This window comes from Syngnathus floridae, chromosome 14, assembly GCF_059516105.1.
Source record: "Syngnathus floridae isolate MCC-2025c chromosome 14, RoL_Sflo_1.0, whole genome shotgun sequence".
Taxonomy (NCBI): domain Eukaryota; kingdom Metazoa; phylum Chordata; class Actinopteri; order Syngnathiformes; family Syngnathidae; genus Syngnathus; species Syngnathus floridae.
In genome coordinates, this window is record NC_142426.1 from 5,774,288 (window position 1) to 5,797,714 (window position 23,427).

A 23,427-nucleotide genomic window follows, 5' to 3' on the forward strand; every position below is an offset into this window, starting at 1 on the left:
GCTTGTGACAAAAATGAGACAATGGAACACGACTGCCGTGCTCACCTTAAATTTCAAACAGGCGAGAGCCGCCGCTCGCTTCTCTGCAGTGAGTTTTTTGCCTGCCGTCGCGATGAAAGTCATTTCCTGCGGCCAGCGCAGGGTCAACTCGCAGGTCTTGAGCTTGCCACCTCTCGTTGCGAACCGTATCAGTTCCTAATACGATGATCCAGGTTAGTATGACGTGTTATTAGAAGTAAACGATGAGAAAGAAACACTTACTTTGGAACTTTCAGATGAGGTGGCCACCTGGACCACCTTAGTCAAGAGCGCTTTGGGATAGGGGAAGAGGGAAAGTGCTTCGGAAATGTCAGATGAGTTTTCAGGTGCAAGCGGCGATTTAATCAGGGCACCGCTGACCCTGTCAGTCCGGGAGTCTTCGTCATCGTAAAGAGCAGAACGCACGTCTCCTCTCCCCCTGCTGGATCTCCTCCTGGGAAGCTGGTTGTCCGGGCCGATCACACCCATCTCCTGCCAGACAAGCAGGTGTAAATTATGCAATGTACTTTGCTTTAAAAGAGTTGCTAGTAAAACATGGCGTCAAACATACTTTGAGCTTGTGACAAGCGGCTGCTGCAGCGCATCTCTCTGCGTCAACTTTTTTGGAGGCGTAGCCGTCCTCCTCGATTTTGCAGGGCCATAGCACAGTGACAGTGGCTTTCTACACAATCAGGAAAATTATTCAAGACAATGACTTACGGTCTAGAATGTAGAAGATTGACGTCGCCCTAACCTTGATGCCAGCCTCATCCTCGCACGTGTACTGGATGAGCTCAGAGAGGTCGTTGACTCCCAGTGAGCGAGCGATGGTGTTATTCAAGAGACATTTTGGGTCTGGGAATTCCTCCAACAAGTTGGAACTAATGTTTCCTAAGCAGTAAATGTACAAAGCATGATTATCCACAATGGTGCTTTACGTTAAGTAAAATGAGGACGACTGAATGATGTTTCCACGGACGATCGTGCCCTTGACGATTGCAAGGGTTTTAAGCTCGCTCGCCGGTGTCACTCACCTCGTTTAGCTAGGAACCGCGACGTGCTGTACGGTCGAAAGCTGACTACTTTGGTTCCACACCAGCGCATTTCTCCGCTCCAGTGCGACGCTGTCGGGACTCCCATTCGTAGATACTTGCCGAGGCGGCATAGCGCTCTTAGACGCACGAGTGAAACACCGGGTAGCGCCATCTTTTCACAATTTCTTCGTTGGTGGTAGTTTGGGCAAGGTTTGAAACAGCGCCCCTTCTGGCGGAAACTATACATTATAATTCATCACCGCCTCCTGCTAGAAAAAAACACTGGGGTAGGTTCCAACACACCCGCGACTTTTGTGATCATAAAGCGAAGCAAATTCATATACAAGGTGATAATAATTCAATTTTGAAACACATTCAAATTTAGTGATTACAATGACACAATCATTCAGCATGAGTGAGTCAAGACTTATGGCTTTTATGCAAGATAATGAATAAAACTACCGATCTGTTGGTAACAGAATGGCCAGAAAGGAATATATCTATATATATTTATTATTAACTATTATTATTTTATTTGTTATATATTTTGTGTGCAAATATAACAGCACCACAAGATGTCGCCATTGCAGTGAAGGCTCGTGATACTTTACTACACTTGTTGAACGCTGATTAACAAGTAAAGCTCTGTTTGTTTTGGTATTACATTATTAACAACTATTAGATTATTCTTTTTTGCTTCAAACATCATTGAAAGTGAGGACGCCGTATACATTCAAAGTTATGTTACTGATAGTTTAAATATAACAAAATACAATTAAATCATTCAGTCAACATTTAAATAAAAGTTTGCGTTAGTTGAATATTCAATACCAATTGTGTGCTTTAGATGAATATGGATGATTTGTTTTAATGGTGACTGACTAAACTCCAACATTAGATGCAAAAAAAAAAAAAAAAAAAGGTATGCACATATTTTCACCCCTATTGGCATTATACGCTCTATTTCCTGGGAAAATAAGGGAAGGGAGCACACACCTGGAAACATCTCATCACTTTTCCTCCTGCGTCTCCACGCACATGAGAACCAGAGGGTCCGCCTCAGTTTTGCCGTTATCTGCAGGATGGGCACGACCGCAGGCGTTGACACCGTATCTCTTGGCGATGCAGGGTGTAAAAAGGATTGTGATAAGACGCATAGTGGAGGAACCAGGTGCAATCTCTATGTCAACTCTGTGGAGGACAGCTAAACAATTAAAATACGAAGGTCTACGCTTCAATTTTTTTTAGCATATGTACTTTTTTTTAAATTCAAACAGTTCATTTACAAGGTGTGGCACAAACCCAACATCTTGTCATGCAAATCCTTTCCTAATATCATAACACACACGTCCCTGCAGATGAGAGTGAACTGACCATACCTGGCATGCACTATGAAGGCACGTCATGTTTCTCGTACCAAGTAGCCCGATGAGTCTACTTGAATGAGCAGACAAGCCGCTGCACGCTCACATGCAATATGTCTCGCACGTGTCATAACACTTCACTAGAAAATGTGCTTAGAGCTTTAGGTTAAATGGCTTCAATGAAGCCGGATTGAGTTGCACTTAAATGTCGCCAATGTCCTTTAAAATCTCTCCTCGACAGGAATTTGTGTACATTTGTAAGCTTGTTGAGTCATTTTCTTCATTTTGTTGATTGGTAGTTGCTGATTTACTTGGCAGCATGGGCACTTTGCTCTCAAACAGCGCCCTCTTGAGGTCCCTGCAAAAAAAAAAAAAAAGAAGTGGGACTTTTCCGAGTGCACGCGGCGCGGCCGACGCCTGAAACAGCAGAAGCGGCGCAGACGCAGCGTCAGCCTCCAAAAAAACCTAAGCCGCAAATTATGTCTGGAACATGGAAAAGATCATGTGGCCCCCGCAGCCGGGCTGAGCAGGGGCGGCGAGAGGGAGCCGCTTTAGCGGTAACGGGGTTGGGATTGGACGGATACGATTTACATTCCTTCTCCAAGGATGTGATATCGAGACAAGGTCAGCGCGAGGCTAATGTACGAGACGTTTGAGCAGAGGGAAGAACGGTAGGCCTGGTGGCGCTAAACTCAAATGGATGAGATGCCTTCTATTTAGACTCATCCCTCATTTTACATACCAGTCCAAAATATGCATTCGAGATGCAGGTATTACTTCTGTCCACTTGGGGTCGCCATATTCACATTATACATTGTAGTATCCATGACTCTGAATGTGTGTGGCTTTAAAAGGCACAGCCTGGCCTGTTGAGTGACATCAGGTGTGGAGCACCGTTATAAAAGTTAACGAAAAACTAAAATTGAAAAAATTTAATTTCGTTAATATTACGACTTATTCTAGTAATTCTCTGCATTTCTATTGAGCAAAGAGGCTGTGATCATGAATAATTAATTCAGTGAAACTAAAAGATAATGATGCTTACTTATGCACATTGCATCAATTATCATTCCACCTATGCACTCATTTTAGTCGATCTCTCCATTGTCCATGGTGGCGGTTGTCAAGAATAACTGCGGAGAGGAGCCGTCACATCAATCATATGGCCTTCCTCTTATGTATCTTGTTCTTTTTGTTTTGAATATGATCATGTCTATTATTATGGATACAGCTATTGTTAGGCGTACTGTTGTCGTATCGGAATCCGTGAACGGTGTTACTAACTTGCTAATCTTTGTCTGTCTCCTGCTCCCAGCTTCTGGAAGTGCATCGGTTCAACATTTATCTGCTTCCTATTGGCGGCGGTTAGACCGAGTATGGTGGTGTTGGGAGTGGACCGGTATTGTCATCATGGGAGCATTTCTGTTGTCGTGCCCATTGTTCTCTTCTTCCTCTGCCAGCCAGCCAGCCAACCCGTGTCTCTATCTCGCTTCTGTCCAACTGCTGAGCTCATCGACTATTTTTTGACGCTGTGAACTATTTCTAGTCATTTGGCTTATTTGCATGACAAAGGTGCTGTTTGACATGAATGACTCGCAAGAGGAGCCATCTCATTCATCGTTTGGCATATTCTCTTAACTAATCTGCAGTCTGTTTTAGAATAAGAACCCAACGTGAGACTCAAGATAGCTGAGCTTGCTGCTCTCCAAACTTTTCGAGCGGATATAGCAAAAGCCCGGATAGCAAGTCATATCCAATCTGAGTGATGATTGAGCTCAATGAGGTCGACGGTCAAATGAGTTTGTGTTCCAAGCTTTCTGCCATCGCAATTTGCGGAGTAACGGCTTGTTTGCCGAACGCCAACAATTACACCAGAGCTACAATCATGCATCACTTTTCATTTCTACACGGAGCAAAAGTTGAAACATTAATGGGGGTGTTATTTTTGGGATAGTAGGCCCTCTCGAGGAAATACCTCAAAATCCACCAACATCCGACAAGCTGCGCATTCCATCTCAAAACCTCAAAGCCCGGAGGTGCCTTATTGTAATTGCACAGGAATAAAATCCAAACTGCTGAAAGAGACTGGACTTTTCGGCACCTTTTGCTTCTGCTGAAAGGGAAATCCAATATGGCGGTTCTTGGACGGCTCTCTGATACTGGCGTCGGAAAATCACTTTGTGATCACCAGGGGACTAACCGGAGACAAATTAAAGTACGGTTATGGAATGATTTGAAATACAGAAAACACCTTCAGATTCATTTAGATGATGCAGTGACTCGTAATGCAGAAAAATGGATCTCCATTGTTGTACGAGTGTTGCTTATATCAATGGTGGTTGTGTTAGCGTCAATGCTAACAATACTGCGAGGGTTCGCTTTTTTCCCGTAGCACAAACATTGTTTCAAGAATGAAATTGTTCTTTTAGAATTTAACACTCACTGGCTTGTATAGCTTTAATTTGTGTTTAAGTTAGCTAATAGCTCAAATGTAGCTAGTGCTAATGTTTATTGCTGATTTAAAGCAGTGACTTAAATGTTACTGGTCATTGTCTAGTGTGCCTTTTGTTATGTTTGTGGATGACCAAGCAAAAAGAAGACAACATTTTAGAAGAGTAGCTTTTTGTGAATAAATGATTTAAATACATGTGGCTGGTTGAGTCCATCTGCTGCCTGCTGCTATGTTAGCTTGCTGGTTGGTTAGCTGCCACTTGTGATCAAAAAGTACAACGTCACACACGCGTGTTTTATTTTTATTTCAATCTTCCGAAAGGAAGCAGAGAAAAATCGAAGAGCAACATAAGATATTTGACAATTTGTCAGGAAGGAGCACTGAGCGAAGATGCAAACTGACAGTGCTTAGCTACAATATGTCACTTGTGATCAAAAAGTTGAATGTGTACATTTTAAACAGAATTTCACTTCCAATTTGTCACCTCCGAGTGTGTAAAAGAAGGAGGTTGAAGATTATAATGTGTCATTACCCTGACACACTGGAGAGATTAGCGTCCATTACCGAAGCCGTAGCCGCTAGCACCTACAACAGTTATGACAGCTCTCAATTCAAAACACAGGAGCCCGTTTGGACCACACGCTTTTAAGCCGCATTGGCTGTGGGGAGCGGGATAGGGGTTGACTTTAAAATGGGTGTGGGAATCAATTATCCCACTCCAGAGACACGCAGGGCCGGTGGGTATTGCAATGGGATTAGTGTCCATTCTTGTCACGTACTGAAATACCCTCCCGCTGATCTCCTTGGAAGAAGCAAGCATTATTAGGCAGCCTCCTCACTGGGGGCCTTGAATCCCTAATATGGGAGTGAGTGACAAGCTAATAATGTTGGAGGGGAAAAGGGGGTGGAAATGCATTCCTTTGTGTTCAAGTGCTCACCTGTGTGAAATATCCAATAAGCGAAATCATGCAAATAGAAAAGAAAGCCCAAACTTGACCGTATGTCATTTTTTGTTTGGCGCAAAATAGTGTCGGAGAAAAAGTATACAGTGATCAAAATGTGCTTGATCCTAAAAGCGAGCAGGTTGAGCACAGCCCAGGTGTTGAGCGCTCCCAAGTCGGTATACGACCCGCCCCGTGTTTACGTGCCACCTCTCAAGGTGTGTGGGTAGCTGAGCCGCTGAAAACTGTTTACACAGATCGTGAGGGAGGCTTGTCGCCTTGCATAAAGCTGGCAAACTGACACGTTATCTATGAATCAGCGCCCGTGGCAAAAACAAATTGCGCAATTAGACATTCTTGAATTGCTGCTACCTCGGCTGACCATGTCAATGTGACGACAGCTGAAAGCCGCATCGTATTCACGATAACTCATCCAGCTTTCATAGTAAAAAAAAATTGCAAACACACTTGAGTTCCTTCAGGGTCTTGTGTTAAAGAAAGCCAAAACGTCACCACAGAAAATAAAAAGAATACAATTAAATACAAACTCAACTAAATAATTTATAAAGTACAAATTAATGTTAAAATAAAATAATTTTAAAAATTCATGAATTATAATACACATGAATAAATACAAATAAATAAACATTTATAACTGGTGCAAGTTGCACAATTCCCGCCTCGGCGGTTTGACACGTCATTCCGCTAATCCTCAAATTGAAAGCAGTACCGAGAAGACTAAATAGTTTTCATGAGCGGGCCTGCCAGAGTGTTCAGGTTACTTGGCGGGGATGATTGATAGCTCGCCCGTGGATCTCAATGGCTGTCAATGTGACATGTGATTACCGGCTTTCGTTTGGTAGCGCTTGTGAAATGGCCCGCGGTCGCGGAGTTGCCGACAAATTTGTGAACTGCGCGTGAACCCGCCTGGCTCGCACGTGTGCGGGCTTCTAAGCGAAAGATGCGGTCTCGTTGAGGCAAGACCGGACTGATATTTAACCTGGCTGCCAATCTTTAACCCAAATCCGACTACACGGAGCCCTGTCTGTCTTTTTCATTCGTGACATCGACTTGGCCATGTTCGACTAATTTGACTTGGCGCAAGAAAAAATCAAAGGGAACCTCAAATACCAGATGCGCAAGCTCCTTTGTACGTCACTAATTTACATAATAATAAAAATAATTTCTTCACCCTTGGCACGGCTGGGTGAAGATCCAGAGCCACTTTCAAGTGACTACACTGGCTGCCACCCAAGCACACATCCCCACATCCCCACAGTTGTCATGCTCCTGGCATCATGCCAAAACGTTAAGGTAAGCAGAGCTGCAACGAACTAACTTCTGCTACGGTAGCCTTCAAGGGCCAAAAATAAAATAAATAAATGTTTTTTTAATTTGAATTAGACAACAATATTAAACATTTTTATATTCGCTTAACACGTACCTGCCCCTTCTCTCGTGCTGCTGCCGGCTTTCTTCTGTTCCTCTGCCCCCCCATCTCTCTCTCTCTTGCTCTCTCTCCCTCTCTCTGCCGTGCAGGCTGGATGGGAGGAGCACCTCATGTGCTCTTCGTATAAGAAGTGTGGTGCATCCAGCTGAGGGCTTCACACAGCTACTCAGGAGAAACGAAATGATCTGCCCTGGAGCCGCAGCAAAATGCTGGATGGACACCTACTCCTGGGATGGTTATCGTTCACACTGGTAGTCCTTGTCTTCTACTTGCCACCGCCCAGCGCAGCCTATTTCGGGTGAGTGAAGCTGTCGTCACCTTGATTGTTGATTGGAGTGGCATCAGGCAAGATTTCTTCAAAATAAAATATTATATTTGACTGAATTACTAAATTGTAAAGAATGTTAGTTTTACCAAAACTAATAAACAATTTACTGATAGAATTTTAACAAGACAAAAAAAGTTAGATAATGTTGTATTTTTAATTTAAAAAACGCCTCAATATTTTTCCATCTTGGTATAGCCAGTCTAGCCTTCGATTAATTAAAAACTAAATGACTAATATTTATTTACCAGGTGTTACATACTTAACATGTATGGACACTGAGTGACATTACAACCAATCAGCGGCGTCGCTGTCATGAACGATTTCAGCCCAGTGATGGAATACGTAGCCAGCGATAGACTTAAATGGAAACTTAAGTGACAGTGAGAGAAGTCGAATATGCTGACATGAGTGAATTGGTTAATTTGACAAAAAGTCAACAGAAAAGACAGCGTCTGGTTATTGCACGGTTAAAATGCATTAACCGAGAACAGAATATATTTCATATAAAAATGTTGTAACAAAGACATAAAATATTGCTTTAAAGCATTAGTTATTGCGATTGTGTTACTTTTAAAACACGGCTGTTGTGAGTGCATGCGACAACATGGTAGCATTCACTGGATGGATTTAGTGAAAAGTTATCTAAGTATGTTTGAGTGGCGGGAGGGATTATTTTTGCTTGTAAAAAACAAACGTATCCTCAGACGAGTGCAAAAAGGTGAGTGTACATACATGCCCGCCCTAAAAGCAACAGCTGGTAACAATAAAGCCATCTGACTGACTGCACTGGACTGGTGGCCCAACGTCTGCTGTTGGGCTTGCACAAAAAAAAAAAAAAAAAAAGAGAGAGAGAGAGAGAATTCCCCCCACCACCTACCCAATCCAGCATAAACATCACACACCTCAGGCAGCAGGAACTATTTTCTTTCTCAGCCATCGCTCATATGAATGAAAAATAACACTCACTGAACGTTCACGTCAATGTTTCATGAGAGTGGAGTGCAAAGGTACGTGTCCGAGCACGAGGAAAGTAGGCTGTAAGGAGCGTGACCCACCATGACCTCTGATTTAGCACTTGTGTGAACCCAATGCTGTCAAAAAAAAAAAAAAGTACTGAACATGGTGATTGTACCGTTTGTAGTCCGTAAACATAACTTTGACCTTTATGGCCTTGATGGAGTTACGATGGAGACCGATGTGAAGATTAAGCTACATTGGGGTGGGCAACCTATGGCCCGTGGGCCATGTACAGCCTGCAAGAGCATTTTATCGGGCCCATTATGAGGTTGTGACAAAAAAACAAACTAGATCTGCTATAAAAAAAAAAAGACCCGAAGCATTTAACCCACAAAATATTAATTCATCGTATTGTTTCATGTATTTTGAAATTGTGTGTTTTATTCTCTTAATAACATGTTTGTCAAAATATCCCAAAGATCAAATATTTAAGCACACCCCTCATTTCTTATTCCGCTGAAATTAGCCAGGCGTTCAAGGGTGCAAATGTATACTCCATCACACAATCCTGCTGGGTGAGTCTCATTTTTGTAACTATGGTGAACGTGGGTGGAGCTTGAGATTTGCAGCTGGAGAGCTTTGGTGGGCTTCCCCTCATCTCGCTGGCAAGTGTTTGCCAAACAGCAGGCTGAATCCGAATAGCTGTTCTCGGCCGGTGTGGTGTCTCCTACTCAGTTCCTCAGCTAGATTTTATGCCCCGTCCCCCCGGTGCGTCACTGTCTGTAATCCCGCAGCCACACGGAGGACACGTGGTAGCCCGGATTCCCGTCCGTCTTCCTCGCCTGCTGGAAAGTAAAGCTTGGCAGGCCGGCGTGCACTGGCACTCGCATGGCCTCTAATGGCCCTAATGCCCATGTATATTTACTCGCACTGTTAGCATTTGTTTTCAATTGCCTCTTTGCGGGAGGGGGAAGCACGTGGTGTTACAGCACCGGCTGGGTGGAATACGAATGAGTTCGGGTGAATGATTGAGCCCCGAAGCTCAGGAACATGACGCTGAAGAAAGAGCTCACGCAGGTGACTCAGACCCCAAAAACAGAAATTCAACACCCGTGGTGTCACAGTCCGGGACAAACAACACCAACCTGCTGGAATAAATATTCGTCCGCACGGGGGCCTCCCGGGTACTGATTGACTCAAAATAGAGGGTCAACGCTGCATAACCAATTTCCAGAGTGCGGTGGAGCGTAAGTGAAACATAAACACAATCGTCTCCTGGCCACGGTCTGCGCGGCGGAGGGCGGGGAGGGATTCCTGGCGTAGTCGGGCGCCCGCTTAAATTGTCATCCTTTGCCGCAAGAATGCGAGCGTTCGTTTTCCTTCCCCCCGCGCCTGTTGTGGCAGGTGCTACCTCTCCCCCTAAATCCGTTATCATTTGCAATCAGAAAAAGTCTGCGGGGGCTTCATTCAGGACGTGATGGAGCCTTAAAGACGTCTGGTATTGGTTTAAAAGTCCACAAAGGCTTTTTTTTTTTTTTATACATTCCGTGGTCTTGTAAACTGCGCTGGATTGCAAGGAGGCATTGGTTTGTTTTTATTTAGTTCATGTGAGACATGTAGAAAAAAAAGAATCCACCCACAGCTGGAATCACCAATCACAAGTGAGCCACAGTATCCGGCATAAGCAAAAACACAGGTCTCTATTACTTTGCTATTGAATTACCTTTGGAGTAAATTGCCACTGCTTATTTCTATGTAAAAATGGTGCAAATCAAATTTATGATCAGTATGCAGACCGAATCTATTTTTAAAATAACAAGTCAAGTAGAGCCAACTAGAGTATACTCGAAAAACGTCTGGGTAGTAATTATTTCTTACGAGTATGAAAAACATTCTGTCATGGCTTGTTTCTGCTTCAGTTTTCCTCGACCCGGTTCGGTCCAAAAATAATAGGCTAACAAATGGTATCAGGAGGCGATTTTCATCACTGCGCCGAATCATTTCCAGCAGTGTTTAAAAGTCACTGCCATGTTTCACGTTGTCATTTAATAGGCTACATATAAACATTTCCCGTGCTCCCTGTCCGTCCCCTCCTACTTTTGCCTTGCAGTGGTTTCGCGGGGAGCTCCTGGATGATTACGGCTCATTAGGAGCAGCGCTGTTGCCGGGCAGACAGTGGTTGGCGGGTGGCGTCTCATTACCGGGGCCCTGAAGGAATGATTAGGCCTGACGTGTGGCGAAGGCGGGGAGTGCGGTCGATAGGCAGGGATTTCCCGACTTCATAGGATATCCTGTGGTGGGAGCCCCACCTCAAGGGGTATCGCTTTACCCAACAGATAGGATTCTCTCAGCACTTGTGTGCTGACATCACGCAGACGTGAGAGTTTTGATAGCGGACAGCTTTTTACAGCTTCGTTGATACAACTGGATTCACGTTACCGTTTGGATATTAGCCAAATGTCATAGCCTACTATGCTAGCCGATGCTAGCGACTATGTGGAGCAGCCACTCCTCAAGTGGAGAAGTCAAAATCGGATCACTAAGTGATTCAAATTTTTTATTGCAGAAAAATACAAGATTATAAATCTTGTCACCTTGGATTCACATTACCGTTTGGATATCATCCAAATGTCATAGCTTAGCGGATGCTAGCTACTATATGGAGCAGCCACTCCAAGTCAAAAAGTCAAAACTTACTTGAAAGACTTTAAAGATTAAGTTAGGAAAAAACACCGTCGTTTTTTAACGTGGGTTATAAAAAGGCAATTATTAGCTGTGCTGAATATTTTTAAATGTGACTTTGCTCAGGAGGGCTTGTAAATGCATTTGGCCGTCTCACATTAGAGAAAGTCGAGCGTTGTTGGAGAGACTGCGGCAAGGACTTAAAAAAAAAAAGAAAGGCAGCTCCAGCTGTTGGCAGTGTGTTGCGCCCGTGCAGCGTCACACGACACGGCGAGGAAATTCCCGTTGATGTCAAACTTTCGCTGGGATGACGTTTGATGCTATTTGCAGGCCAACTAGTCGAAACCGTCAGAGAAGTAATAAAGGCTAACGATACAAGAACAAACAATGTCTAGGGTCCTATTGCTTGTTCTTACTAGGGTCAAAGGTGAGCTGAGGCCTGTCAAGAGTCTGAAGTTGTTGAGTCAACAAAAAAGCAATCCAGAGCATTAAGAGTAAATGTTCCGAACTCATTTTTCCAAGACGGTGTTATACTGACAACTCATGCCATCATTTGACCTCTTGTGCCTTCTTTCGACGGCAAAATAGTTGCTGAAAGTTGCTTTTTTTTTTTTTTTTTCTCTGGGAGCTGGCAGGCACAAAACTCTCCTCTTTCAGCCACTGAGGAGTGACTGATTCAAACAGCTGCTGTTTTGTTTGCAATTCTTGTCGTATTGCCTTTGAAAGCTGGAACACGGCGTTCCGAATCGCGTCGCGTTCGCAAATTCGGCCTTGTCCGGGCGTCTTGCTTCTGGGCCCAGCTGGGGTTGGCGTATACTGCGCCTGAGGTGTGTCTAAGGTGCGTTGGTGCGCTGGTACAGGCCTGCCCTGTGCCATGGCGTGGGATGGAACACACGGAGGGGATGAAGTGTGTGTGTGTGTGGGGGGGAGGGGGTCATGAGTCACGCGGGACGCCGCCGCTCGCCCAATCTGTGCCAGTCACACAGTGACCATAACAGAGCCGCTGACCCTAGAAGCACACAGAACTTAAACCTCTTACTATGCCACACACTCCCATTCCCAAACTACCACCATGGTTCTGGATTAAACAACCAGCCTCTGCTCTGACTTTAACAACAACAACAAAAAATCTAAACTAGCTAGTTTCGGTTTGGGCGTGAGAATTGTTCTAGCTTGGAGGTGGTGGTCAGAAGAGTTTAGGGCAGCAGATGACATAACGCTGGGTCACATCCTGTTTAGTCATACGAGATAGCCGATTTGCACTTTGTCTCACACATTGTCCTGATCATGACTCAAGTCATCGTGACACATAAGCAAGCGGCTATGCTACTGCACTCTCGGGGGGGATTCAGCCAGGGGCTCGTCTAGGGGGGGCTTTAGGGGTGCTCAGTCCCCTCACACTTATATTGTTGGGATCTCTGCTTTTGGGCAAAGGAGTTAAAAAGCAATGTCAGACACCACCGCATTTCATGCAAGGCTCGTGCACCAGATGGCACATGAGTGGGCAGGGTGGGTTGAAGTTCATCCAAAAATTTCCATGATTTGTGTGCCACCCAGCAGCAGCAGCAGTAGTAGCAGCGTAGGAGGACTTTCTCAAGGTCCGCACGTTTTAAACAGGCACAAGCAGAAGTGCTTCGGGACACATGTGGACGTCTGTCGTTGTTTTGGCAGTGATGGTTTTGTCTGGAGGAGGCTTCGTGTGGAGCCGACAGCTGGGCGGAATGATTGACATTCGTTTGGCGTAATTGACCAGTGGGAATAAAGGGAGAACTGAGGGGGGGGGGGGAGGAGGAAGAGGGCGGTTGCTTATGACGGGACCAACCTGAGTTGATGGAAAAGTTGTAGCTTTGGTGTTTTTATTTTAGTTCTCTTTGGCAAGGCGCAATCAGCCAGTGACTGATTAGCTGTTGATTGAAGGTAGTAAGTGCTAGTATGTGCAAACATAAACAAATTTAGATCAACATTTTGTTTAAACTTCCCCCGGGATAACTGAACCCCCACCCCAAATAAACGGTTTAGTTAATGTATATTTATGTCATTTCAATGTATATTGAATAGAATATTTTTAGTTAAAGAATTCACTTTTTTAGTGTCTTGGTCATTTTGTGCCCCACCAAAATAAGAGATACATATTTAATTTTTTTTAAGCCTAACAAATATTCAATAATTTTAACGCTGGATTATTCACTGTTTATTTATACAGTATAAATTATTTCTTTTATTTAAAAATGCATTAATTCTATGTTTTTATTTTTTATTTATTTTGGCTATTGGCTATTGAGTGGATGGATGATGGATGGAAGGATAGATGCATAGATTTGAATCCAAGATGGCTTTATATGTACCTAAATGTATTTTTGATGCTACCTACCTAGCTACCTCCAAGAAATTGCATAGTGAGCTTCACTGATGTCTCCTAATAAATAAAGCAAAAGAAATTGTGTGGAACACACTATAAAACCGGAGGTGCTACCAGAAGTACCAGCCGAGGGTGACTTCCAGAAAGGGAGTGATGATGGTGATGGTGAAGGTCAATGAGGGATGGAAATGGAAAATGAATGTAGAGTAAACGTCATGGCCGATGGGAGGTGCTGACATGCGGAGAGAAAGAACTAAACAAACTAGCGAGTGATAGACTGGGGAGGAGGTGCACCAGGAGTCTGTCCAGGCAAGTGTGTGAATGGAAAAACAAAGCTTCACCAACTTCTTTTTTTTTTTTTTTATACGTCGGTGTTATATTCCATGTGTAACTTCTGTTGCTGGGCCAACTCCTCAAACAAAAACACCTGAGGGAAAACGCTCCAGGATGTAAAAACACGGCGAGATGTTCGGAGGATCTTAGCAAGGGAGCACACGCCACTCTGCTCTAATCACATGAACATGTCTTGATAAGAAGCCGTGTGTGTGTTTGGAGTTGAATTTAGCTGTCAGCCGTGACACGTGGCGGTGTGTTTCTATTCTGTTCTGTTTTTCTTCATGACAAGAATGCTAATTGCGGTGAAGATTGTGTAGATTAGAAGGCGAAATTGGGCAGATTGCATGTGCTAGATGATTGCTAGGATTTAAAAACGCTTTTGATATATCTATATATACTTTTGGAAAGCCAGTTTCTCTTTGTGGAATGCCATCCCACAAAAGTGTGTAATCACTGGCGGAGCTAGGATTTCCATGGGTGGCAGGTAGCCCGCAAAAAAACCAAAAAACTAAAACAACCAAAAATTCTTCAAATAATGCTGATAGAAATTCATGGAAAAAAAATACCAGAAGAATCATAAAATACCAAAAAAAAAAAAAAAAAAAAATGTGTGGCAGGCATCTGGAGTGTGCAAGCATATTTCAATGGAGGCCAGTGCCCTCACAGCCCCCCCTCTAGCTCCGCTAGTGCACCTGCATGAGCAGGTGGCATCAAGTTGGTTCCTGACCCTAAAATAGTCTAGATTTCCAGAAATTTCCATTTATTCCTCAGGGATCGATAAAGCATCCAAACGGCAATTTCCAAAGTTTGTATAAACGCGCAGGAAGTGTCGTCCGAAATTTAACCGTTACCATCATACATGTTTTTCCTGTGCAAGTATGCCGAGCGAGCAGCCGATGTCAAGACGTAGCTTGCCAGGTTTCCATTTCAAAATCCATAGCTGTCAGACACGTTACAGCAAGGCAAACAGGCGTTGCAGAAAGGAAAGCGTTTGACCCAATCCGAAAGCCGATCCCCGATGCCTCGTCCGCTTTGGATTGGAGCGCTGGCCTTCCCAGGCATGCGGCGCACACGCAACCCTTCAGACAATATCGCATAGCATATGGAAGCCATTAAGTCGCTTGGAATGAAAGTGAGGACTCTGGGGGAAACACTTCAGTCGGTTATTTGACTTAATAAAACAAATCTCTTGTTAAAGAACCCTGGTGACTTTTGCCCCGGCGAGCGCTGAAGGGCGGTAATGACATTGCGAGCCGATCGAACGGCCGGCCGCTTTGGTGACCTGACTTCCTGTTTGCCGGTGTTACGCTTCACTTGACAGTATCGTGATTGTGTTGTGCAGCGGTTTTATCAGAATAAAAGTTACGGAAGCTTTTCTGTCATTGATGTGCAAGGTTAAAGAACACATGTGCCTTCGTGACGCTCCGCATATTGGTTGGTTTCACTCTCGGGGTGTGAAGCTTGCCAGAGATTAGACATAATGAGCAGCCCGGACTGCCAATCCTGTCAGTCGCTGTGACCAAAACGGTCGCAGGGCCGACTGTCGCGTCCCTTTTGGCGTGTGTGCTTACGCCGCGATCCCGCCGTGGCGACCTCAGAGCGTCGGTCTTCGGGGGCCTGCCAGCTCTGCGGCGGGGCTTCGCTTGTTTGTTTTTGTATACGCTTCCCTTAAATAAACGGAGGAGAGAGGAGTGCGAGCGCGCCACATGTTCTGCGTGCAGCTGCAGCGTGAAAGTTTTCGAGTAGGGTGATTTCTCTGTATTTGTGTGGGGATTCTATAATGAGAGTGTAAATCCCGCGGTCTGGTCCTGTTTAAATCGATGCAACGCAGCTGTGAATGCCCCCCCGCCACCCCCCCGGACCGTTGTTTTGAACGCTTGTTCATCACTTTTCAATCCTGTTTCATCTCGGAATGGTCCGCAAGTATTTGGATGACAAAGAGCCGTTGATTATATTTAATGCAGAGTAGCATTTCGTCAAATAGTAGCCCAGTTATATTTGAGATTTCATATGTATAAATACACACACACACACACGCACACATACACACACACAAGAATCCGAGCAATTCTGCCATTTGACGTTGCAGCGTCTGCTAGATAGTTACCCTTTTTTTATTTCAGTTGTAAACTTTTATATTAAGCCTCCAGTGATTTGCGTTGTCTGAGTGATTTATAACCGCTGGAAGGCAAATTGGAATTTTAAAAGGCATGACAGCTTACTGGCGTGTTCTTGGTATGTAAGCGATCGGTACCTCGCCATTCTGATAAAAACAGCACTGATGGGAAGTATTCCTATTCACTCCATTTTTTTTTTTAGGCTGACAGGTAATGAGCCACTGTCAATCCTGCCACTGAACTCTCTACCGGAGGAGAACGTAGGCCGGGCCCACTACAAACTGTGCGACCGGCTCAAACTGGAAAAGAAGCAACGTAGGATGTGCAGACGTGACCCAGGCGTGGCCGAGACCTTGCGAGAGGCCATCACCATGAGCGCCCTAGAATGCCAGTATCAGTTCCGCTTCGAGAGGTGGAACTGCACCTTAGAGGGGCGCCACCGAGCCAACATGCTCAAGAGAGGTACGTGGGAACGTCAATTTCCTATGGTGGAGGGAAAAAAAAAAAACACGCAATTCCAAAAGGATAATCCATTTGCTTTCTCAAGGGTTCAAGGAGACCGCCTTCCTGTACGCCATTTCTTCGGCGGGACTGACGCACGCCATGGCCAAAGCGTGCAGCGCTGGCCGCATGGATCGCTGCACGTGCGACGAGGCACCCGACCTGGAGAACCGCAAGGCGTGGCAGTGGGGCGGCTGCGGCGACAACCTGAAGTACGCGAATAAGTTTGTCAAGGACTTCCTAGGAAAGCGCTCCAACAAAGACCTGCGCGCACACGTGGACATGCACAACACCAACGTGGGCCTGAAGGTGAGGATTGATTGTTAAATTGGGTTGTGGAGTTCAAACGGATCAGGACGGAAAATATCCCAAAGTAGTTGTAATCGTTTGGATGCATCTCGATCTAATCTGTCTTGTTTGAGCTTCCTCAAAGCATGCACACCCCTGAGAATCCACATTTTCTCCCCGGCAACTGTGATTTATTAGCTGATAAGATTGAAGAAAAAAGATAAATCAATATTATAATATGACTTGGCTGGAGCATTTTAAATCGTCATCATAAAATAGTCTTGCCATCATTTTGCTGTAAAAGTCTCAACTTGTTTTATTAGAGCAGTTCTAACTCGAATTGGGCTCAGATAAAAAAAAGACAGGAAAAAAAAAAGATATACATTTAATTTAAAAAAATGATATATATATATATTATATATATATAGTTTTGTTTTTAGTCCTTCCTTTGCGGCTCGTCTCTTCACATGTCCCCTCGGGAGATTCTATCTGCGTTTTAAGATTTACAACATTGCTTTTTACTTTTTTTTTTCTCGACTAAGTTTTGGGGTCAATTCACAAGAGGACAGTCGTGGAATGTGCTGCCCCAGCCCCCCTCCTCTAAAAAGTTGACCTATCGCATTTTCTCGACCCGTTGCCGTGATAAATGTTCACTTCCTGATCTCTTTCGCAGTCACGGCGGAGAAACCGAGGTGCTATCCAAAACCCCCTTGTCTGAGACAATGTGTTATTGTCATTCATTCGTAGACATTCATTGCTTTTGACGACTTGCGGTCTGACTTTCTTGGCCGGGGTGCGAGGATGCGAAGGCTGCAATTTTTTTTTTCTTTTACCTTCTGACCATTTTGCTTCTATAGCTTTTTTTAGGATCGACTTGTACCTTGGCTTTAAAAAAGTAAACTGTCAAAACCACGGCAGACTCTGGGGAGCCCCTCTTGCAACCTCCCCTTGTTTCCATCAAAAAAATTGGCATTGATTAAAATACAATAAATAATTGTAACAATAAAAAGGCAAACCAGGATGGGGCCAAAGTTACGTGAGGTTACAGGGGCGTGTTGTGTTCACAAAAAAAAGGGTCTTTCATAAGTCAAGGTACCACTGTCCTATGTCTGGTGTGCAAGGTCATCAAGGCCGGTGTGGACACCACCTGCAAGTGCCACGGCGTCTCCGGCTCCTGCACCATCCGGACATGCTGGAGGCAGCTGAAGCCCTTCCACGAAGTCGGCAAGCAACTGAAGCAGCGCTACGAGACCTCGGTCAAGGTGGGCAGCTCCACCAACGAGGCCACGGGGGAGGGTGACATCTCCCCGTCGGGCCGGAGCCAACAACCGCCGCCGCCGCCCGCGCTCCCGCAGCTCAACGAGCAGATCCCCCGCACTGTCAACCTACTGCACATCGAGGACTCGCCCAGCTTCTGCAGGCCCAGCAAGTACTCGTCGGGCACGACCGCCCGCAAGTGCTACAAGGACAAGAACTGCGACGCTATCTGCTGCGGGCGGGGTCACAACACGCAGAGCCGGGAGGTGACGCGGCCCTGCCAGTGCCAAGTGCGCTGGTGCTGCTACGTGGAATGCAAGCAGTGCACGCAGAGGGAGGAGGTGTACACCTGTAAGGGCTGAACGCCGCCGCCGTTACAGGAGTGGGGACACTGATAAGCACTTTGAGGGATTCCAAGACAAACTTCTTCTCAGACAACTGGGTGAACATCTCACGCCTTAAGCAGACTCTACTTATTCGACTTTTCACGTGCAAGCATAGCCACGAGAGTGAAGGAAGAAGACGGACGATCCGTGACGGGGATTCCCGTGACGGGGATCCATCGACGACTTCCAACAAAAACCAGACAGGGTGTAAGAATTTTACTCTACACGCACATATCTACGCGCGCACACATTGTGTGTTTGCATATGCATGTAAATAAGTTTATAAAGAACGTTTTATATATTGTATACAAGCCACTTATGTCATTTTATGGTAAAAAGAAAAAAAACCACTAACTGCACAAACGCTTTGCTGTTTTGTGCGACTGTTGCCGCCTTTTGGAAGTTTTAAACCGAGACTCCTTCATGTGGTGGGGAAAACAAATTGAAACTTTTTTTTTTTTTCTTTTCTAAATAGATCATTTGCAGCTGTAAGTTGCATTTTGAAAATAACTGGACACTTTCTTAGAGACGCCTGCGCCACAGAAAAGATTCTGTTTTTTTTGTGCCTATCCAAAGATAATGACGCTCGCAATGTTTATTATCGTGTTGGTCGTCTCATGTCTCATTTAGCAAAAACGATCGGGACCAAATTTTCGAAACGGGGCCGTTCTGCACAACCAACCGCAATAATAAACAATGTTAAATCATTTTGGACAATTCTGTGTGGGAACGTTCTCTTTTCTGTTCCCTGGTTTTTGGAGCGGCGCAGGTGTACCTAATATTGTGACTGACGGGTGGATGCAAATGAGGAATACAAATACAATACGTCCCTCAGCCTTCTTCCGAACGTTCAGGGAATAGATTCAGACCACTACGACTGTTTGGGGGGAAACCATCAATCATGAAGACGACAGCGGCCTTGCTAGAAAAAAAAATGCGGCCGGACGTAGCAACCATATTATTACCGTTGAGCCATATTCCTCATTAGCATAAGCACTCGGTCATCTGATGCCCTTATTGTAGACCGTGAAGATAAAAGCTTCTGAATTGTCTGCACTTAGCTTCTGGTAATCATCTATAAGATATGCAGATCTTGTTTGTGACTACTGAGTGAGAGAGGGGGGGACCCAGCTTTGTATGATAGCATTCATTCCCACACTGAAAGCCAAAAAGCCCTTTATAGTATTTTTTTTTTGTTTAAATCTATATTTATGGATGCAGCACATTTTCTTTTTTTTTTTTAAATTGTAAATAGGTTTCTTCTCCTGTGGTAATAAGACACGTGATCAACTATCGCAAGAAATGAGCTTCAGTGACACCCCGCAGTTTTGTCAAAAAAAAAAATGTACAGGCAATGTTTAAAGTCATGTTAACTGTCATACAGTTAATAGTCAAATATAAAAAAAAATGACAAAATGTGTAGAAATCGACAAGAGTCCGAGCTCACAACAAAAATAGGGAAACCTAAAACCATAAATCCTTTAATGATATACGAAATTACGTCTAGTGAGGTGCATTGCGTTGTTTGGACTCCATGTTTCATCCAAATGTCACGTTGGGGCGTTGGAGCTTCAGATTCTAATCATAGATCCTGCACCCGGCCACCGTGGTCCAGAATTTCGATAAGCAAATAAAAGCCGCGCAGAAGTTTGCACGCTACATGCAAACCATAATAACTATGCAGCGCAAATGCCTGCCTGCCACAGCACACTTTTGGTATGTGCTCACCCCCCACCCCACCCTTCCACCAAGAAAACACCAACTTCTCTTGGCTGATGAGCCCCGTTGAAGACAAACAGGAATACCAAATGCCCACTGAGTGCATTTTTCTGGCTCCGCTTATAGATTGTATTTAAGGAGAATGATGCTGCAAGATGATGATGTCACGCAACATTCTCAAAATCCAAAACTCCGCACTGTTTAGTTAGCAGAAGACCATGTACAAAAAAAAAATCTATTTTGTAGAAAAAAAAGTAAATAAATTATTTTTAAATATATTATGAGCATGTGTTTAGTGTAAATACGACTAAATTGATTTTATATCCAGTATTTTGTATTTTTTTTGGGGTTGTTTTCAAAAAGCATGTATTCATATGCAAACTTGCTGTTTTTCAAAGCACTAACAAAATCCTAACAAATGTGTATTCATGCGCACCATCTCCACAATATCTCCATCGGATTTGATCTGTTTGTATAATCCACTACTTTTGTGAAAAGCCTTTATACCATGTTGTCACTTTTACAAGTACTCTTTGTTTTTTATTAGGGTTTGTGCAGTGCGTGTACAAACACACAGCCCGATACCAACACACCAACAAGGTTTTTGTCATGTCTTATGGGAACCCTAAATTATTGTCCTCTACCTCATGTGTATAGCTCGTACATAAGCAGATCACAAATGACTGGTAAGAATGTATTTAAGTTATTTAACATCTTTGTATAACAAAGGAGAGACAAGAAATCTGAAATAATAAAAATGAATTTTTAAATTATATTCGCATATTCCTGGTGAGTCATTTGGGTGACATATTTGGATGGATACATATATATATATAATATATATAAATAATATATATATAATATATAAATAATATATATTATATATAATATATATAAGCATATTTAAAAAGTATATACCGTATTTTCTGCATCATAAGGCGCACTGGATTATAAGGCGCACCTTCATTGTTTTTTAATGTATTCATTTTTTTTACCTTAATGTCAAACAAAGTCATCGTGAAATCAAATGCATGATTCATTTTTGGCCTTTTTCACAGTACTCAGATATACATTATATCACTATGCCCGTTGGGGGAATTACCCCCGTGGTGGGTCGCTATTATTAATTCAACATTCCCCTCCTCAGCAAGCGTGGGGAGATTTCAGGGAGTTTTCTCTCTCAACAAAACGTGGCTTATAGGAATTGAAACAGTGAGCTTTACCAAAGCAAAACATAATTATTGGATATCTGCGCTAATACGGGAATAGCAAATCCCCATGACACGTGTATCTAAATTAGCAGCTTCGGCAGCATCTTTGCTGCCCCCCTCGCTCGTTTCCTGGCCCCCCCTGCCTCCTCTGGTACTAGGCTGCTAATACGAGCTGCAACTTTGCGGTGCGCTGTAATCCAACAACGTTTTGACAGCTGTTACCATGAAGGAAGTGGGCGCAACTCAAACACACATATACGCACATACATACTTACACACAGGAAAAAAAATGAAGGAATCTTCAAGCTCTTTTTAACTTGTGAGATAGTTTTATGAAGAAAAAAAAGTGGCGGAATGTTGTTATTCCAGCACAAGATATATGTGGCCCGTTTTGCTCCACTGCACTTTGATTGCGGTTTTATTGCAGCAACACTCAATCATAAATAAGTGTACAGCTTTAAATACCAAAGATACAGCTGACTAGTTCTGTATTTTGAAAAATTACTGAATTGTGTTCAATAGAGTTACTATATAAGCAAAAAAGTAGGTTTTTTTTGGTATTTTTCTTAATCAAGCTCAAATTTGCTAGCATTAGCAACAGCTCAAATTTGCTAGCATTAGCATTAGTCAGCCCAAGGCCCAAAACCTGAGGCACCAAAACATGTCTACTTTCTGGTTAGAAATGCCATTGAGTAACTTGTGATTTTTCTTTTCCTGGCTTTATAATTGAAGTTTATATTATCATGAGTTTGACTGTTAAAAACAATTGCTATCATGTGAAAGTTTCCATCCAAACAGTTATGACTTTAAGCTTCAATAAGGCAATCCAAGCATGATCTAAACTCTCAAGGAGGGTCAAGCATATGTGCTGACCGCTATGAAAACACCTTAGCTCATGCTGTAGGTCTTTTGGAACTCATTTGTCTTTTCTTTTCTGAAGGCAGGGAAACAAAGTCAAAAAGGTTCTCTCTCAGGAAAGAGTGCATCGAGTCCATCGGGGGATGTCACTTCCTTACTTCTTTCCTGTTCTTGACTTTCAAGCTTTTCAGTGTTTACAACTATTTTTAATTGTAACCAAGCACCTGTCATTTCACCCCCCTAAAAAAACATACACAAACATACATAAACTGAAACGTGTTGCTGTGTAAAAGTATCATAATAACGAGAGTAACTAGCATGTAGCTTAATGGCTAACTCCTAGCATGCCGCTAAATTTCATGTTATCTCCTTTGTTAAAACTACGTTTGGGAATTTGATTTACTTTTTAAGCAACAATCTTTGTATGCATTTTAGATGCTCTGTTAAAAACGGTGATTATGAAACAGCAGAGAGGCTGCACTAAATCTTAAATGGCTTTCTGAGATAGATGTTAGGCCATTAAAAACTATTTCTCACTGGCAGAAGTGAACAGCTCAATTTTGGACGCCGCCCACGAGGGACCGAGTCTTTAAGGGCCTCCCCGCAAGCCGGAGCCGGATAATGGAGGTTTTCAACACTCGCTCTGAGTCATAAAAATGTCCGCTTCGCATGACAAAGCTCGTTTTTCACAATGCTGCGTTTCCAACTGGAGACTTCCATAAACGTAAATCGTGCAGTTCGTTGAAACATGACAAACAAACAAAATCAATAAATAATAATGGAGCATGCGAGTTCCTCGCTTTGGCCCGACAGGCCGGAAGAGGCTCCAGAGACCCCATTGTGGTCTTTCGAAAAATTGGGGTGACGCCTGTGATTTTGGCAGCGGAGGCTCTAAGAGGCTGCCAGCAGAGGTGCAGGGTTAGAAACATTTGTATTCACTTCCTCCTATTACTCCATTATTCATCCTAATCTCCATGGACGTGAATGCTTTAATTTGTCTAACAGAGCTAGAAGTCTGACAGATACGTCGGATGTTTGAAATGGACATATTCGTGTCTCTTTTGAATCTCTCGTATACAAATAACCCATCAAGTATAAAATTAGACAACCGTGAATACGCTAAGTGCTATGGAGCTGCCGTCAACAATTGTCAAAGTGACATTTCCATC

The 23,427-nt window shown here is 43.7% G+C and overlaps 2 protein-coding genes across 4 annotated transcripts in view; one reads left to right on the plus strand and one right to left on the minus strand.

Moving 5' to 3' along the window:
• The window catches only part of dhx30 (DEAH (Asp-Glu-Ala-His) box helicase 30), a 53,079-nt gene that overhangs the window by 4,011 nt on the left and 25,641 nt on the right, over window positions 1-23,427 (minus strand). Inside the window, exons 4-10 of one of the 3 annotated variants that reach the window (XM_088396053.1) lie at window positions 7,254-7,613; window positions 2,049-2,774; window positions 1,053-1,318; window positions 773-909; window positions 590-700; window positions 262-510; window positions 46-195 (exon numbers count right to left, since the gene is read on the minus strand). In XM_088396053.1, coding sequence (XP_088252179.1) covers window positions 46-195; window positions 262-510; window positions 590-700; window positions 773-909; window positions 1,053-1,299 — 894 coding nt within the window. In that variant the 5' untranslated portion in view covers window positions 1,300-1,318; window positions 2,049-2,774; window positions 7,254-7,613. Of the gene's footprint in view, window positions 1-45; window positions 196-261; window positions 511-589; window positions 701-772; window positions 910-1,052; window positions 1,319-2,048; window positions 2,775-7,253; window positions 7,614-23,427 lie in introns of those variants that run through there. The other 2 variants (XM_088396055.1, XM_088396054.1) reach the window with 2 other exon arrangements.
• wnt9a (wingless-type MMTV integration site family, member 9A) lies at window positions 7,406-20,962 on the plus strand. The gene is made up of 4 exons (XM_088396060.1): window positions 7,406-7,557; window positions 16,241-16,500; window positions 16,586-16,848; window positions 17,949-20,962. Exons 1-4 carry the CDS (start codon window positions 7,466-7,468, stop codon window positions 18,444-18,446), a joined length of 1,113 nt encoding a protein of 370 aa, XP_088252186.1. The 5' UTR covers window positions 7,406-7,465; the 3' UTR covers window positions 18,447-20,962.

Coding starts and splice junctions, on each gene's coding strand:
- wnt9a (XM_088396060.1), top strand. CDS start 7,466: ATGCTGGATGGACACCTACTCCTGGGATGGTTATCGTTCACACTGGTA. Junction 16,501..16,585: donor AGCCAACATGCTCAAGAGAG/GTACGTGGGAAC, acceptor TGCTTTCTCAAG/GGTTCAAGGAGACCGCCTTC. Junction 16,849..17,948: donor ACACCAACGTGGGCCTGAAG/GTGAGGATTGAT, acceptor CTGGTGTGCAAG/GTCATCAAGGCCGGTGTGGA.